This window comes from Lepidochelys olivacea (genome assembly GCF_965140295.1).
Source record: "Lepidochelys olivacea isolate rLepOli2 genome assembly, contig: Scaffold_29, whole genome shotgun sequence".
Taxonomy (NCBI): domain Eukaryota; kingdom Metazoa; phylum Chordata; order Testudines; family Cheloniidae; genus Lepidochelys; species Lepidochelys olivacea.
The window spans coordinates 222,336-240,931 of NW_028181947.1; the positions used below are offsets into that span (position 1 = coordinate 222,336).

Here is an 18,596-nt window from a genome sequence, read left to right on the forward strand (position 1 = left end):
CTCTCTGTCCGGGGTCCCCCCAACCTCCTCTCCCCCTCTCCCCCCCAGGTGCGATGGAGGCCATCTCTCTGGTCGGGGTCCCCCCCAGGTGCGATGGAGGCCGTCTCTCTGGCCGGGGTCCCCCCAACCTCCTCTCCCCCTCTCCCCCCCAGGTGCGATGGAGGCCATCTCTCTGGTCGGGGTCCCCCCCAGGTGCGATGGAGGCCGTCTCTCTGGCCGGGGTCCCCCCAACCTCCTCTCCCCCTCTCCCCCCCAGGTGCGATGGAGGCCATCTCTCTGGTCGGGGTCCCCCCCAGGTGCGATGGAGGCCGTCTCTCTGGCCGGGGTCCCCCCAACCTCCTCTCCCCCTCTCCCCACCAGGTGCGATGGAGGCCGTCTCCCTGGCTGGGGTCCCCCCCAACCTCCTCTCCCCCTCTCCCCCCCAGGTGCGATGGAGGCCATCTCTCTGGCCGGGGTCCCCCCCAGGTGTGATGGAGGCCGTCTCTCTGGCCAGGGTCCCCCCAACCTCCTCTCCCCCCCAGGTGCGATGGAGGCTGTCTCTCTGGCTGGGGTCCCCCCCAGGTGCGATGGAGGCTGTCTCTCTGGCCGGGGTCCCCCCCAGGTGCGACGGAGGCCGTCTCTCTGGCCGGGGTCCCCCCCAACCTCCTCTCCCCCTCTCCCCCCCAGGTGCGACGGAGGCTGTCTCTCTGGCCGGGGTCCCCCCCAACCTCCTCTCCCCCTCTCCCCCCCAGGTGCGACAGAGGCCGTCTCCCTGGCCGGGGTCCCCCCCAACCTCCTCTCCCCCTCTCCCCCCCAGGTGCGACGGAGGCCGTCTCCCTGGCCGGGGTCCCCCCCAACCTCCTCTCCCCCTCTCCCCCCCAGGTGAGATGGAGGCCGTCTCTCTGGCCGGGGTCCCCCCCAGGTGCGACGGAGGCCGTCTCTCTGGCCGGGGTCCCCCCCAACCTCCTCTCCCCCTCTCCCCCCCAGGTGCGACGGAGGCCGTCTCCCTGGCCGGGGTCCCCCCCAACCTCCTCTCCCCCTCTCCCCCCCAGGTGCGATGGAGGCCGTCTCTCTGGCCGGGGTGCTCTGGGCCTTTGTGCTGGTTCTCCCGGCAGTGCTGGCCACCGCTCTCTGCATCGGCTGCCGGGACACCGGCTCCTCTGGTAAGTCCAGCTCCAGGCTGCCCCAGCTCCAGCCAGGGGGGCAGCGTGGCATTCACCCCAATGCACAAGGGGACCCAGCACCTGCCCCCCCATGCCTTCCTGCCCCCCCAGGTACCCCCACCCCAGCTCCCCCTGAGCTCCCCCTGACACACACCCTGCTCCCCCCCAGAGCCACCCCCACAAACACACTGCTTCCCCCAGGGACATCCCCACACCTTCCTCCCCCCCCCCCCCGCAACATACACCCTGCTCCCCACCCCCAACCCCACACCAGCCCCCTCCCCCTTGCTGGGCTAACATGGGGGGTCCTGTCCCCTCAATCTCTCCCATCCATGGGAGCAGAGTGGGACAGACCCCTCTGCCCCCACCCCTAACGCTGTGCCCTGCTCTCTCGCCAGCCCACGGTGCCCAGGCGGTGGGGGACTACGAGTACAAGTGAGTCTGTCCCCGTGTCTGTCTGTCTGTCGCACAGCGAGGGGGCTGCCAGGCAGGGGATTGGGGTTCCCTGGGGGAGGTGCGAAGGGTGGGGAAGTGGGGTGTGGTCTTAAAGGCTGGGATTGGACAGAGGGCAGGGGGGACTGGGCATGTGGGGGGCTCCCTTGGGGTGAGTGGGGGGGGGTTGGTGGGATCCCTGGTGGTATCTGGCAGGTGCTGAGGTGGGGACCTTGTCTGGCTCTAATGGTGTCTCCTCTGCCCCCCACAGACCCCCACCTTGTGTCCCCCCCAACAGCTTCATGGTGCTGACCCGAGCCAACTGTGAGTACCCCCCATGCACCCCACCCTGTACCTCTGTCACCTCTCATATCCCCTGCACCCCATCCCCTATTCCACACCCCCACACTGTACTCCCTGCTCCCCCATCCCCTGCCATGCGCACCGCCGCACCTCCACACCCCTGAACCCCCATCTTCCCGCCCCAATGCCCCCCAGTCAAGCCACTGTCCTGTCTGCCTGTGTCTCCCCAGATCCCTCCAGGAACCAGATCAAACAGCAACCGGTGGCTCCCGCTGAGCAGTTCCTGTCCATCCCGTGAGTACCCCAGCGAGCCCCCCTTCCTGCCCTGTCCCCACCCCCGGGACACCCCACCCTGAGCCGTTCCCGTCCATCCCGGGAGTACCCCAGCGAGCCCCCCTTCCTGCCCTGCCCCCACCCCCGGGACACCCCCACCCTGAGCCGTTCCCGTCCATCCCGGGAGTACCCCAGCGAGCCCCCCTTCCTGCCCTGTCCCCAACCCCGGGACACCCCCACCCTGAGCCGTTCCCGTCCATCCCGGGAGTACCCCAGCGAGCCCCCCTTCCTGCCCTGTCCCCAACCCCGGGACACCCCCACCCTGAGCCGTTCCCATCCATCCCGGGAGTACCCCAGCGAGCCCCCCTTCCTGCCCTGTCCCCACCCCCGGGACACCCCACCCTGAGCCGTTCCCGTCCATCCTGTGAGTACCCCAGTGACCCCCCCTTCCTGCCCTGTCCCCACCCCCGGGACACCCCACCCTGAGCCGTTCCCGTCCATCCTGTGAGTACCCCAGCGACCCCCCCTTCCTGCCCTGCCCCCACTCCTGGGACACCCCCACCCTGAGCCGTTCCCGTCCATCCCAGGAGTAACCCAGTGACCCCCCCCTTCCTGCCCTGCCCCAACCCCCCACCCTGAGCCGTTCCCGTCCATCCCAGGAGTACCCCAGCGACCCCCCTTCCTGCCCTGCCCCCACCCCTGGGACACCCCCTGTCACGGAGTCCCTGGGCGATGCTCTGGAACTGCTCCCCATGAAGCCGGGCAGGACTCTGGGGCAGTCTCTTCTCGGGGAGCAGCCTGTCTGCAGGACACCCAGCTCACCCGGCTCCACCTTCCTGGGTCTGACCCCGGAGCCTCCAGCCTCCTCTGCCCCTCCGTGCGCTTCCCACAGTGAGTCTGCCCAGGCAGGGTCTTGGGGAAGCCAGAGGGTCCTGCCCCCTAACTTCGCAGTCAGACGTGACTCTCAGCCAGCCAGTAAAACAGAGGTTTATTAGATGACAGGAACATGGTCTAACACAGAGCTTGCAGGTGCAGAGAACAGGACCCCTCAGCCGGGTCCATTTTGGGGGGGGGGGGGCAGTGAGCCAGACAACCACGTCTGCCCTTCACTCCTTGTCCCAGCCAGTCCCAAACTGAAACTCCCTCCAGCCCCTCCTCCTCTGGGCTTTGTTCCTTTCCTGGGCCAGGAGGTCACCTGATTCCTTTGTTCTCCAACCCTTCAGCTCTCACCTTGCAGGGGGGAAGGGCCCAGGCCATCAGTGGCCAGGAAACAGGGTGTCGGCCATTCTCTGTGTCCAGACTCCTGCACACACCTGCCCTCTAGGGCTCTGCAATGATCATACACCCTTACCCCACCCCCTAGATACTTAAGAACTGCCTAGGGGAAACTGAGGCACCCCCACACTATTCAGAGGAAACATTAAGAACAGTCCCACTTCGTCACATCACTCCCCCCTTCGAGATCGAACTGAGCGGGGTCACTTTAGCTGGTGACCTGGGGAAGTTCGAAGCCACCAATGTTCCCATGGATGCCCCAGCATCTCTCCCATTCCTTGGTAGGAGTTACCTTCCAGTTTCACGCCCTCCCTTAGGTCGGGTGTGGTCGACAGCACTCGCAGGCCACATGTGGGAAGGTTTATGTGGCCCGTGCCCTTTGGCCACCCCAAAACCCCAGGGGGTCAAACTGGGATTGGGTCTTCTCCCCAACAAGCTGGCCAAACACAGCCACTTGGTTATAGGACTGTTTAACTTTCTTAACAGCTTTCACTTCATCTGAGACCTTCTCAAAGCTCTCCACACTGGGTCTTTCAACAGGACAGTCAGTGGATCCATTCACAACAGAAAATTTCTGGCTGTTAGGAACTGAAACTTCCTTGATTAAATCCTTTTCACACCCTTCAGTGGCAGTAAACTTCTTGCAAAGACTCCACGAGGATTCCTTTCCCGAGGGCTTTTCTATGCAACAGTTCACCCCTCACAGAAATTCTGCTCTTACCCTCTTTACCTAGGGCTTGCTCTAGAGGAACACTTTCCTGAGCAACAACAGACTCTTTCTGGGTCTCCCTTACATCCAGAATCACCTCTGGCCCATCCGATGGATTCCTACATAATCCCCTTTCAGGCAAACTGACAGACTTCCTAGATAAAAGGTCAGAAGCATTCTCCTTCCCTTTGCCACACACAAGTTCAGGAATCTTTTCCTTCTTGCTACAGGTTTCCACACCCTCCGTAGGTAACACAATCACACACCTTCATGCTCTCCTTGTGCCCTGGCTAGGATCTCACCCTGATCAGACAGAGTTGCTGCACCCTTTCCAACAACACACTAGCAACAGGCAAAATACAAGCACCAGAATTGTCTGGGCTCTGGGATTTTACATAGACACTAACTAGATGTGACCTAGTTACAGGGCCATTCTCCTGAGCAGACCCAAACTTAGGACCCTTCCCCTCCTGGGCTTTAACTGAATCCAGAACCAACTCTGAGACAACTGCACGACCCTCAACCGTCACAGGCTGAAAGGCCCCTTCTGTCTGCTCCACAGACAAAGAAGAGCCGGACACACTTTCTCCTTTCCCAGACACCCAGCTTGGGATCTCATTCGCCTGGTCCCAGCACACAAGGCTGGTCACAGACAACTGCTTGGAGACTAGGGTAGTTCCCTCCACAGACAAGTCAATACCCCTGACAGACACAGGGACGTTTCCTTCCCTGTCGCAATTCTCCACCCAGCTAACAGGTAAGGTCCAGGGACTCTCATCTTCCACTCTCCTCGCCTTTCCCCACTGCTGACTAGACACAGCCATCAGCTCACAAGGCTGCCTAGGCTCATCCAGACTTTCCTTACCAAGCACCTTGCCACTCCCCACAGATCCCCTGCCCTGCCTGTGTCTCCCCCCACTCAGCTGGGCTCTTATCTTCCCCCTTGCTCAGCACTGCCCTTGCTGTCCCAGTGGGGATAGGCAGCAAGCTCCCTGCTTTCCTCACAGCATCAGAGCCAGCGTGAGCCCCTTGGGTGCTCAAGGGGGCAGGGAGCCCCATGGGTCTGGTTACGGACAGGCAGGTAGCCTGAGCCTACCCGCTCCTCCCTGCTGCCAGCCAGGTCATCTGCATTTTCACTGACCATTTTCCTCTCCGCCGATTGGTTCCCTGGATTCAAATTCAAACCCTTGGCAGTTACAGGAGTAAGGCCTGGATCCTGTCCCAAAGAGACATGGTCACCCCACAACAGGGTCTCGCAGCCGATATCCCAGAGAACCCCAAAAACCAGCCAGCCCCACCCCTCCTGGGTCTGCACAGGGATCTGGGCCATAGGCAGGGCGAGGGGCTTCGTCCCTGGGACCCTCACCCAGCTCACCCAGCCCCTCAGCATCTGAGGCTGCACCACCCAGGGCCTGACAACAGTTTCCTCTGTCCCAGGATCTCGCCACCCCAGGAATGTCTCCCCATTGACCATCCCCTCCCGCTCCCACTGTGGGTCCGAGGGGCTTGGCCCCAGGAAACTCCACACAGACATATAGGTTGGGATCAGGAGTGGGAGCCTGTCCACCTCCCCACCCATCGGGCTGATGGAGTCTGTGGCCTTGGGACCCAGCAAGGGAGCTAGACACCGGGGCTTTTCCGCAGGGTCCCCCTGGTTCAAATCTCCAGCCTGCTCAAAGGCAGTGAGGTGGGCATCCACATCCTCCCCCTCCTTAACCAGGGGCAGCAATTTAGTCTCGAGGTTCCCTGCAGAACTGGCCCCCCGGGATCTATCCCCACTCACCCCTGGGGGGTCCCCTAGGCCTCTCCGCTCCCCCACCGCCAGTTCATGCTGCTGCTGCTTCTGCAGCTCTTTCTCGGGCTCTCGCTGTCTCCCACAGTCCTCTTGCTCTCTCGGACTCAGCTTCAATCCCGTCCGTCTCCGATCCCCCAACGGGGAACCCGATCGTGAAGACCCTCGTCTGGTCGGGGACAGGAGTCTTGGGGATGCCTGGCTCCCGCTCCAGCTGCTCCCAGATCCTGCTATCGCCCCATTTGGGTCAGGAATCTGTTCCTTAGAGCGGTCATCCTCCTCCAGCTGCACGATGAACTCTGCTTTGGTGAACTTTCCAATGCTCAACCCTCTCTTTCTGCACAGGGTTACAATGTCCTTCTTAAGGAGACGGAGGACTTGTGGCACCTTAGAGACTAACCAATTTATTAGAGCATAAGCTTTCGTGAGCTACAGCTCACTTCCTCAGATGCATATCGTGGAAACTTAAGGAGACGATGACAGACCATCCCAAATTGTTGTGGACTCACAGGCCTGTGTGCTCTCAGCTCCCCACGGTTTCCAGGGAGAACCCCTAGTGTGCCAGCCCTTCTCGAGGTCACCACCTCTTTGCCAGGGTCGAGCTGCAGACTCCTCCGCCCCTGGGACCGCTCGCTGCAATCCCCCGGGGGACCCTGTTACTGCAAAAGTCCTTCTCTCTGGTCACACACTTCCAGGAGTTAACCGCCCCCTGAAACCGTCTCTCTCTGAATCTTCAGCACGCCTGGTCCCCATCAATCCCCCTTCGTTTTACTGCTCCCCAGTCACTTACTGCAGGAAGCCCAATCCACGGGGTGCAGTACATCCCACTTCTGCCACCAGTTGTCACGGAGTCCCTGGGCGATGCTCTGGAACTGCTCCCCATGAAGCCAGTCACGACTCTGGGGCAGTCTCCTCTCGGGGAGCAGCCTGTCTGCAGGACACACGGCTCACCCGGCTTCCACCTTCCTGGGTCTGACCTCTGAGCATTCAGCATCCTCTGCCCCTCCTTGTGCTTCCCCCAGCGAGTCCGCTCAGGCGAGGTCCTGGGGAAGCCAGAGGGTCCTGCACCCCAACTTCGCAGTCAGACGTGACTCTCAGCCAGCCAGGAAAACAGAAGGTTTATTAGACGACAGGAACATGGTCTAACACAGAGCTTGCAGGTGCAGAGAACAGGACCCCTCAGCTGGGTCCATTTTGGGGGGGGCAGTGAGCCAGACAACCCCGTCTGCCCTTCACTCCATGTCCCAGCCAGCCCCAAACTGAAACTCCCCCCAGCCCCTCCTCCTCTGGGCTTTGTCCCTGTCCTGGGCCAGGAGGTCACCGGATTCCTTTGTTCTCCAACCCTTTAGCTCTCACCTTGCAGGGGGGAAGGGCCCAGGCCATCAGTGGCCAGGAAACAGGGTGTTGGCCATTCTCTGTGTCCAGACCCCTGCACACACCTGCCCTCTAGGGCTCTGCAATGATCATACACCCTTACCCCACCCCCTAGAGACTTAGGAAATGCCTAGGGGAAACTGAGGCACCCCCACACTATTCAGAGGAAACATTAAAAACAGTCCCACTTTGTCACATCCCCACCCTGAGCCGTTCCCGTCCATCCCAGGAGTACCCCAGCGACCCCCCCCTTCCTGCCCTGCCCCCCCCCGGGACCCCCCCCCCGAGCCGTTCCCGTCCATCCCGGGAGTACCCCAGCGACCCCCCCTTCCTGCCCTGCCCCCACCGCCGGGACACCCCCCCCCGAACCGTTCCCGTCCATCCCGGGAGTACCCCAGCGACCCCCCCTTCCTGCTCTGCTCCCACCCCCGGGACACCCCACCCTGAGCCGTTCCCGTCCATCCCGGGAGTACCCCAGCGAGCCCCCCTTCCTGCCCTGCCCCCACCCCCGGGACAACCCCCCCCGAGCCGTTCCCGTCCATCCCGTGAGTACCCCAGCGACCCCCCCTTCCTGCCCTGCCCCCAGCCCCAGGACACACCCCCCGAGCCGTTCTAGTCCATCCCGTGAGTACCCCAGCGACCCCCCTTCTTCCCTGCCCCCCACCCTGAGCAGTTCCTGTACATTGCTGAGTTTCCCCCAATCCTCCCACCCCTTGGAGCTGCCCCCTGATCCCTGCCCAGAACCCGTGGGCTCCCCTAGTGCCCCATAAATCCACCCCACAGGCCTTAGCTACCTCTGGCCCAGTCTCTGGGGCTGGTGGGCACTGGGTGGGCCCCACAGACGCTGCTCAGGGGGTGTGGGGGCGCTGCGGTCACCTTGCTGTGGATACGTCAGGGCGTGTGTGGGTGTCACAGAGCCCCAGGATCAGGGCTATGGCCCCCTGCTTTGGAACAGACCCCCGGGGTCCCACTCTTCCTCCAGGGTGAGCCCTGCAGCTTCCCCCTGAGCCGGAGCCCAGGTTCCTGTGGGACTGGCCACGGCCCAGCCCTCGGGTAGCCCAGAGAGCAGCAGGTTAAAGCTGCAGAGACCCCCGGCCCCGTCCTGGGGGAGCAGCGACACCAACCCGCCACCCCCCGGCCAACACGTACCAACCCCGCCTGGTCCCCTCTGTCCTCTGAACTCCCCCGCGGGGCATGCCTGGCTGGCTTTCAGGGGGCGGGGGGGCAAGACACAGTCGTTAGCAAATATCCCGGTGATTGGATTTGCCATTGTGCTCCATGGACCTGGCCCAAACCCGAGACAGCTGGATGCCCCTCCTCTGCATCGCTGGGCCTCTGCAGAGAGCACAGGGCCCTTCCCCGCCGCTCGTGAACAATGCATCCGGGGAAACTGAGGCACACACAGTATTCACCCAAAATCTCGCAGAAAATTCCTCTCCGTCTGGGGGGCGTGGTAGGCATGTGCTCTGCATGGGGCAGGGCATGTTGGGGATGGCAGGGGTGTCCGTGTGCTGGATGGTGGGGCTCAGGGCTGGCCTGTCCCTCCTGATCCAGCCCCCCCATTTCCAGGCGATCCCCACAGGCACCCCAGAGCCGCCAAGTCTCCTTCACCAGGACAGAGACCGACAACGGTGAGTGTGGGGGGCTGGCAGGGAGAGAGAAATGGGGACATACAGACAGAAACACAGGGAGACAGACGGGGGATGGATGGATGGGTGGACAGGCGGAGGGCTGGGGCAGGGACGGGATAGTCATGATGGACAGACAGACGGACAGGGGGATGGGTAGATGGGGGAATGGATGGACAGTTCGGGGGACAGGCGGACGGCTGGGGGGCAAGGCAGATGGGGGATGGACGGGTGGACAGCTGGGGGTGATGGGCAGACGGCTGGGGGGCTGGACAGATGGGATAGTCATGATGGACAGACGGAAGAAGAGCTGGGGGGACGGACGGACGGGGTAGCAGTGATGGACAGATGGACCGACAGGGGGATGGGCAGATGGGGGATAGACGGACGGGATAGCAGTGATGGACAGACAGATGGATGGGGGGACAGGCGGACGGGGGACGGACGGACGGACGGCTGGGGGGATGGACAGATGGGATAGCAGTGATGGACAGACAGATGGACGGGGAGGATGGAGGAGTGGGGAGTGACGGGCAGAGATATGGGGAGGGGGAGGAGGGGGTCACCGGTCTTTGGGGGTGACGGACACATTTCTCTCCCCTCCCTCTCCAGACAGCGTCCCCAGCTACGAGAATGAGGGTGAGTCTGGACACCCACCGGTTAGTGTGGGGGGGGTTAGGGGTCAGTGTCAGAACCACTGCCAGGTTGTGGGGCAGGAGGGTCGGAGGGGTGGGCAGAGATTGGGGGCGGGAGAGGTGGTGGGAGGGGGTGGAGTGAGCAGAGGGTGGGGGCAGGTGGGAGGGGAAGGGGGCGGGGGAGAGGGGGTCAGAGCAGCCGGTGCCCCCCCATGCTAACCCCCCTCCCTGTGTCTCGGTTGCAGAGCGACCCCGTGGGGATGACGACGACGACAATGACTATAACAACGAGCTCTACATCACCGGCTACGTGTACGGGCCATGGGGGGGCAGTGGGGGCTGGGGGTGGGGGGAAGATGGGGGGCAGGGGGAGATGGGTCGGGGAGGCCTGCGGGGGACAGGCCACGGTGTGGCAGGGCTGGGGGGTGGCACTGGGTCCAAGCCTGGGGGTCAAAGGTCATGGATGGGAGCTGTGACAGGTTGCCCCCCCTTCCAGGGCGCCCCCTAATGTACTGGGGTCCCACTGACCCCCCGGTTCCACCCGCCTGGGCTCCCTCGCCCTGTCTTTCAGTTCCATGGCTGGCTTCTTCCACGGCCAGCTCATGGGCTGCTCTTTGTCTGGCTCCTTCCGCTCCCTGGTCTCTCTGCCGCTGTCTCTTGTGCAGCTCCGCTCTTTCATCCGCCTGGAAGCTGCAGAGCTCCAGCTTTGTGGTGGCTTCACTGTCACTCGCTTTCCTGTCCCTGCTTCCCTTGCCCGGAATAAGCAAACCGAAAATAGCAAACCAGGAACCACTTTGTCTGTTCTCCGCTTAAAACTCACCGAAACTCACCACCAGTGTCTCGGCACGATCGGCTGTGCACATGGCCCTGCTTGCTGCACCACGGTGACAGGTTGCTCCCCCGTTCTGGGGTGCCACCTAATGTACTGGGGTCCCACTGAGCCCTCCGGTTCCAGCCATCTGGCTCCCTTTCCCTGCCCTGCTGAGCCAGGCCCTCAAGCCCCCTCCAACCCACACACGGGTAGGGACGCACCCAGTGGCAGGAAGACACAGACGCTGAAATCAGCTCTGTGTGGGAAGACTCAGCTCGGGAGTTGCCCAGCACTCAAGTGCAAACCCCCTCTGGAGTGTAAACCCTAAATTGTATCCTCTTGAGCTGCACAGAGAACTGTACAGCGTAAGCTCATGAAATCCGCCCCCCCCCCAATGTGGAGGAAGATATGCACAGCTTTCTGCCCCCCAGTTATGAATTCCACAAACTGGTTTTAGAGAAAACAAAACCAACTTTATTAACCACAAAAGATAGATTTTAAGTGATTATATGGAATAGCAAACAGATCAAGGCAGATTATTTTAGTAAAACTGCAAACTGAGCTTAACACGCTAGAGAGGCAGGATATAAATTAGCAAATTCTCACCCTGAGTGATAAACAGGCTGGCAGATTCTTAAGGCCTTGGTTTTCCAGGTTTTCATACACAGGCTAAAACTTCCTCTAGCCTGGGACCATCAGTCCTCCAGGTGTGGTGTTGCAGGGAGAGTGAGGTCCCCACATGATGTCATTTCCCCCTTTTCTACCTTCTCCCCACTTGCTGGAAAGCTCTTTTGCTGTGAGCTGGGTCAGACAGTTCCCATTGCGTAGTGCTGTCTCGGAGAGGTGTCTGTTGTACACAGTTCCTGGGGTAATCCTGGTGCTTGTGTGTATTTCCTCAATAAGCCACTAACATTGTTGTACCTGAAAGGCTGCTTGTGGGTGTTCTCAACCTCACACGTGTTTCAGTAACACCTACGTAGCCCAGCTTCGTAACTTCACGTACGATGCTGGCATATACAATCCAATGGGATACGACTGTCTAGCAGATCAGGACTTTTAGAATGATACGTCACAAAGCAGACTTTGTACAGAACATATCCTAATTACATGACTGTGGTGAATGTTGGGGTGTCAGGGTGTCACTGCGGTCATTGCTGTGGGTGGGTGGGGGGCAGGGCAGGGTCAGAGCCAGGAGTGCGGTGCATGCTCTCGCTGGTCAGTCTCACCCTTCCCATTCCTCCTCCTCCCCACATAGGGAGGTGCTTCCCGACAGCATCACGGAGACGTCCCCCAAAGAGGTGGTCACCTCGGGGCCAGAGCTCAGGGACAGCGTGTCCTCAGGTGAGTCTGGGCCCCTGCCAAGCCCACCCATCTCCCACAGGGCCTGAGCAGAGACACCTCAGAGGGCCACTCTGGGTACCTGTCTCCCAACCTTAGCTTGGGCCCATACAGTCCCCGGGACTGTTTATGGGTGGATCTAGTGTCGGGCAGTTCCACCGTCCCCTGTGATCAGCATTAACCTCCCTCTGCCCCCTGGCATTGCGCTGTGGGGGCAAGGGGAGGAAACAGCCACCTGACCCCTTCTTGCCCTGATCACTATCTCATCCCTCGCACCCCATTTGGGTGTATCCCCGGCCCCCAGTAGCCCAGCCGTATTGGGATCCAGGTGTAATTTATGGGGAGAGGAGTGACCCGAACATCTCTGGGTGGGTTCCAGCTTGGGGCCTGGGGGTTGGGGGTATGGGGAGCAGTTGGGGCAGGGGCTGGGGGGTTCCCAGGGTCCCTGCTGTAGGGAGAAGTTGGAGAGCAGGTCCTCCCCCCTCACTGACCCCTTCTCTGGCAGTGGCAATGGGGGATGAGTACGAGAACATGCCGGAGGCCCAGAGGGAGTCGCTGGGTGAGTGCGGGACCCCCAACCCCATCTGTCTGTCTGTGTCTGACCCACACAGGGGGGTGGGGGGGGGATCCTGGAACTGGGGCTGACTGGAGGAAGAGGGCAATTCCCGGGTAGGGCCTGTGGGGAGGAGCAGCAGGGGAGGGGTTGTGGGGAGGAGATGAGACTGACCCCCCCCACCCCAGGGTCCCCCGGGGGCCGGGTTGGCATCCCAGTGCACAGGGGGATGGTAGTGGGGACTGAACCCCACAGGCCCCAGTGCACTGGGGTCCCCTGGGGCAGTTCCTCCATCCCCGGTCAGGGGGTCCCCCTGCACACGCCGTGGCTCACTGCCCCCGATCGCTCCCCACAGCTGACAGCCTGGAGTACGTCAACATGCCAGAGCCTGGATCCAGCATCCCTGACGCCCACTATGGTGAGTGTGTGTGTGGGGGGTACCTGCCCCTCCTCCGCTATGGTGAGTGGGGGCATCCCCAAGCTGGGGGTACCCTTCCTCCCAGGGACCTCCTCGCTGGGGCCCCAGGGACCTCCTTACAAGCAAGATGTATGAATAGCACCCAAGGAGGCTGGGCTGTGGGGAAGCCCCGTGTGTGGGGCCAGGGGGGGTTCTGGGGAGCTCTGTGGGGGGCTGGAGGGGTTTTGGTGAGCCCTGAGGGTGGGGCCTGGCGGGGGGGCAGTTCTGGGGAAGCCCCGTCTCACCCCCTCTGGCTCCCGTCACAGGCGCCAGCAACCGGGAGAGCGAGGACGACGGCCCCGACTATGAGAACCTGCACAGCTGAGCGCGAGGTACTGACGCCCCCCTCTCCCCCACGCCTGCCCTGCCCCATCTCCGCCCTGTGCCCTGCACCCCAAACCCTGACCTCTCCCCAGCACTCCCAGGGCCACCTGCTCTGACTGCATCACGTGGGAGCCTCCACAAAGGACTCTGGGAGGGGTCCCCCCTGCACCTCTCACCCCCCATGGCTGGGGCTGCAGCCGTCCTGCGCTGGGGGGGCTGGGTCCCCACCTGTCTCTCCACCCTGGGTCCCCATTACCCTAGCCCTGCCTGGGTCCCCCAGCGTCGGGGCCCAGATCAGGCCCGTCCCCGCCCCGCATGACCTCATGGCTCTCTATTGCAGGCAGACCCCCCAGCTCTGGAGAGCGACACCCCTGCGGGGAACCTGCCTTCGAGGAGCGAACGAACAGCTGGATGAGCCTCCAGGAACCTCGCCACAGGGGGCCCTGAGAAACCCCCCGGCTGGCCACACCTCTGCACCCCACATCCTGAGAAACCACCTGTGAAAGCCCCACTTGGGGGCTCCCTCTGCCAACTGAGACCCCCTCCCCCCAGACTTCTCTCCGCGCCAGCCACCATCGTTAATTTATTGCCCTTCCCCGACTCAATGCTGGTTCTGCACCTTTTCTGACATAGCCTGAGAATTTCCCAGCATCCTTTGAGGTCTCCCCTTCCCTTCATGTCCCCCATTCCTAGGGGGTAGTCTGGGCCCCCCAGATGCCACGGGCACGCGGTCACATGGGCCGCACAGGGAGCCCCCACCCCCCCGCTGCGCTGAGCGACCCCAGCGCCTGGGGTCGCTGAATAAAGCCATAGGTGCCGCCCGCATCTCTGTCCCGGGCCTGGCTTTGTTCTCCTGCCGAGGGGCTGCCCCGGCCGTCCCTCTGCCCCAGCTCGGAGCTGCCGGCCATGGGGGGCACCGGCCACCCTGGGGTCTGTGCCCTGAGTGGGGAGGGGGTCGGGCCCTGGCCCCACAGGGCGGAAACGGGCCGCGAGCCGGGGGCGGGGATCCGCAGAGGGCAGGGATGTTACTGCAGGGGCACTCCTGGGCCCAGGCAAGAGCCTGGGGTCGGGACCCCCACTGGCTCTCACCAGGGTGGGCAGCGGGACAGAGGCACTTCTGTGCACCCCTGCAAGCGCCCCCTATCCCCGCCAGGAGCTGTTTTCTCTGTGTGCCCGTGTCACGGAGTCCCTGGGCGATGCTCTGGAACTGCTCCCCATGAAGCCAGTCAGGACTCTGGGGTAGTCGCCTTTCTGTGAGCAGCCTGTCTTCAGGACACACAGCTCACCCGGCTTCCACCTTCCTGGGTCTGACCTCGGAGCATTCAGCATCCTCTGCCCCTCCGTGTGCTTCCCCCCAGCGAGTCCGCTCAGGCGGGGCTCCTGGGGAAGCCAGAGGGTCCTGCACCCCAACTTCGCAGTCAGACGTGACTCTCAGCCAGCCAGGAAAACAGAAGGTTTATTAGACGACAGGAACATGGTCTAAAACAGAGCTTGCAGGTGCAGAGAACGGGACCCCTCAGCTGGGTCCATTTTGGGGGGCCGTGAGCCAGACAACCACGTCTGCCCTTCACTCCATGTCCCAGCCAGCCCCAAACTGAAAATCCCTCCAGCCCCTCCTCCTCTGGGCTTTGTTCCTTTCCTGGGCCAGGAGGTCACTTGATTCCTTTGTTCTCCAACCCTTCAGCTCTCACCTCGCAGGGGGGGAAGGGCCCAGGCCATCAGTGGCCAGGAAACAGGGTGTCGGCCATTCTCTGTGTCCAGACCCCTGCACACACCTGCCCTCTAGGGCTCTGCAATGACCATACACCCTTACCCCACCACCTAGATACTTAAGAACTGCATAGGGGAAACTGAGGCACCCCCACACTATTCGGAGGAAACATTAAGAACAGGCCCACTTCGTCACATCTCTCCCCCCTTCGAGATCGAACTGAGCGGGGTCACTTTACCCGGTGACCTGGGGAAGTTCGAAGCCACCAATGTTCCCATGGATGCCCCAGCATCTCTCCCATTTCTTGGTAGGAGTTACACCAGGCCCTTCCAGTTTCACGCCCTCCCTTAGGTCGGGGGTGGTCGATAGCACTAGCAGGCTGCATGTGGGAAGGTTTCTGCAGCCCATGCCCTTTGGCCACCCCAAAACCCCAGGGGGTCAAACTGGGATTGGGTTTTCTCCGAGTGCTCCAGTCTGGAGGGCTGCAATTTGGGCTCTCTTGGTTAAGGGCCCCCATCTTGACCTGGGCCACATACTGTTCACTTACAGAACTAGCATGGAGACATCCCTTTCTCCACAACCTTGTCTCCCAACAAGCTGGCCAAACACAGCCACTTGGTTATAGGACGGTGTACCTTTCTTAACAGCTTTCACTCCATCTGAGACCTTCTCAAAGCTATCCACACTGGATCTTTCAACAGGAAAGTCAGTGGATCCATTCACAACAGAACATTTCTGGCTGTTAGGAACTGAAACTTTCTTGATTAAATCATTTTCACACCCTTCAGTTGCAGTAAACTGCTTGCAAAGACTCCAGGAGGATTCCTTTCCCTAGGGCTTCTCTATGCAACAATTCACCCCTCCCAGAAATTCTGCTCTTACCCTCTTTACCTAGGGCTTGCTCTAGGGGAACACTTTCCTGAGCAACAACAGACTCTTTCTGGGTCTCCCTTACATCCAGAATCACCTCTGGCCCATCAGGCGGATTCCTACATAATCCCCTTTGAGGCAAACTTACAGACTTCCTAGATAAAAGGTTAGAAGCATTCTCCTTCCCTTTGCCACACACAAGTTCAGGAATCTTTTCCTTCTTGCTACAGGTTTCCACACCCTCAGTAGGTAACACAATCACACACCTTCATGCTCTCCTTGTGCCCTGGCTAGGATCTCACCCTGATTAGACAGAGTTGCTCCACCCTTTCCAACAACACACTAGCAACAGGCAAAATACAAGCACCAGAATTGTCTGGTCTCTGGGATTTTACATAGACCCTAACTGGATGCGACCTAGTTACAGGGCCATTCTCCCGAGCAGACAGAAACTTAGGACCCTTCCCTTCCTGGGCTTTAGCTGAGTCCAGAACCAGCTCTGAGACAACTGCACGACCCTCAACCATCATAGGCTGAAAGGCCCCTTCTGTCTGCTCCACAGACCAAGAAGAGCCGGACACACTTTCTCCTTTACCAGACACCCAGGTTGGGATCTCTTTCCCTTTGTCCCAGCACACAAGGCTGGTCACAGACAACTGCTTGGAGATCAGGGTAGCTCCCTCCATAGGCAAGTCAATACCCCTGACAGACAGAGACCCATTTCCTTCACTGTCCCAATTCTCCACCCAGCTAACAGGTAAGGTCCAGGGACTCTCATCTTCCACTCTCCTCGCCTTCCCACCCTGCTGACTGGACACAGCCATCAGATCGCAAGGCTGCCTAGGCTCATCCAAACTTTCCTTACCAAGCACCTTGCCACTCCCCACAGATCCCCTGCCCTGCCTGTGTCTCCCCCCACTCTGCTGGGGTCTCAGCTCCCACTGTGCTCAGCGCTGCCCTTGCTGTCCCAGTGGGGCAGGCCACTGCTTTCCTCAATGCATCAGAGCCAGGGAGAGTCCCCACTCTTGTGTGCAAGGGGGCAGGGAGCATCTCTCTGTCCCACCCAGCCCCAGGGGTCTGGTTACAGGCAGGCAGGTAGCCTGAGCCTAGCGGCTCCTCCCTGCTGCCAGCCAGGTCATCTGCATTTTCACTGACCATTCCCTCTCCACGGATTGGTTCCCTGGATTCAAATTCAAACCCTTGGCAGTTACAGGAACAGGGACTGGATCGTGTCCCAAAGAGACACAGTCACCTCACAACAGGGTCTCGCAGCTGGTGTCCTGGGGCACCCCAACGACCAGCCAGCCCCACTCCTCCTGGGTCTGCACAGGGATCTGGACCATAGGGAAGGCGAGGGGCTTCGTCCCTGGGACCCTCACCCAGGTCACCCAGCCCCTCAGCATCTGAGGCTGCACCACCCAAGGCCTGACACCAGTTCTCTCTGTCCCAGGATCTCGCCACCCCAGGAATGTCTCCCCATTGACCATCACCTTCTGCTCCCACTGGGGGTCCGAGGGGCCTGGCCCCAGGAAACTCCACACAGACATATAGGTTGGGGTCAGGAGTGGGAGCCTGTCCACCTCCCCACCCATCTGGCTGACCAGAGTCTACGGCCTTGTGACCCAGCAAGGGAGCTAGACACCGGGGCTTTTCCGCAGGGTCCCCTTGGTTCAAATCGCCAGCCTGCTCAAAGGCAGTGAGGTGGGCATCCACATCCCCCCCTCCTTAACCAGGGGCAGCAATTTAGTCTCGAGGTTCCCTGCGGAACTGGCCCCCCGGGGTCTATCCCCACTCACCCCGGGGAGGTCCCCTAGGCCTCTCCGCTCCCCCACCGCCAGTTCATGCTGCTGCTGCTTCCGCAGCTCTTTCTCGGGCTCTCGCTGTCTCCCACAGTCCTCTTGCTCTCTCGGACTCAGCTCCAATCCCGTCCGTCTCGATCCCCCGATGGGGAACCCGATCGTGAAGACCCCCGTCTGGTCGGGGACAGGAGTCTTGGCGATGCCTGGCTCCCACTCCAGCTGCTCCCTGATCCTGCTATAGCCCCATTGGGGGTCAGGAATCTGTCCCTTAGAGCGGTCATCCTCCTCCAGCTGCATGATTAACTGTGCTGTGGTGAACTTTCCAACGCTCAACCCTCTCTTTTTGCACAGGGTTACAATGTCCTTCTTAAGGAGACGGGGACAGACCATCACTCCGCTCCTCCCAAGGTGTTGTGGACTCACAGGCCCGTGTGTTCTCAGCTCCCCACGGTTTCCAGGGAGAACCCCTAGTGTGCCAGCCCTTCTCGAGGTCACCACCTCTTTGCCAGGGTCGAGCTGCAGACTCCTCCGCCCCTTGGACTGCTCGCTGCAATCCCCAGGGGAACCCTGTTACTGCACAGTCCTTCTCGCTGGTCACACACTCCCAGGGGTTAACCGCCCCCCGAAACCGCTCCTCTCCGAGCCTTCAGCAGGCCTGGTCCTCGGCAATCCCCCTTCGTGTTACTGTTCCCCAGTCACTTACTGCAGGAAGCGCCATCCACGGGGTGCAGTACATCCCACCGCTGCCACCAGTTGTCACGGAGTCCCTGGGCGATGCTCTGGAACTGCTCCCCATGAAGCCAGTCAGGACTCTGGGGCAGTCGCCTTTCTGTGAGCAGCCTGTCTTCAGGACACACAGCTCACACAGCTTCCACCTTCCTGGGTCTGACCTCGGAGCATTCAGCATCCTCTGCCCCTCCGTGTGCTTCCCCCCAGCGAGTCCGCTCAGGCGGGGCTCCTGGGGAAGCCAGAGGGTCCTGCACCCCAACTTCGCAGTCAGACGTGACTCTCAGCCAGCCAGGAAAACAGAAGGTTTATTAGACGACAGGAACATGGTCTAAAACAGAGCTTGCAGGTGCAGAGAACGGGACCCCTCAGCTGGGTCCATTTTGGGGGGCCGTGAGCCAGACAACCACGTCTGCCCTTCACTCCATGTCCCAGCCAGCCCCA

General features: G+C 61.3%; 1 protein-coding gene across 1 annotated transcript; it reads left to right on the top strand.

Moving 5' to 3' along the window:
• The first annotated feature begins 3 nt into the window (after nt 1-3).
• LAT (linker for activation of T cells) lies at nt 4-13,871 on the top strand. Its single transcript, XM_084652638.1, has 12 exons — nt 4-1,142; nt 1,541-1,577; nt 1,846-1,898; nt 2,108-2,171; nt 8,870-8,931; nt 9,541-9,567; nt 9,809-9,875; nt 11,630-11,715; nt 12,218-12,271; nt 12,621-12,683; nt 12,989-13,054; nt 13,387-13,871. Exons 1-11 carry the CDS (start codon nt 1,037-1,039, stop codon nt 13,045-13,047), a joined length of 678 nt encoding a protein of 225 aa, XP_084508764.1. The 5' UTR covers nt 4-1,036; the 3' UTR covers nt 13,048-13,054; nt 13,387-13,871.
• The last annotated feature ends 4,725 nt before the right edge of the window (nt 13,872-18,596 follow it).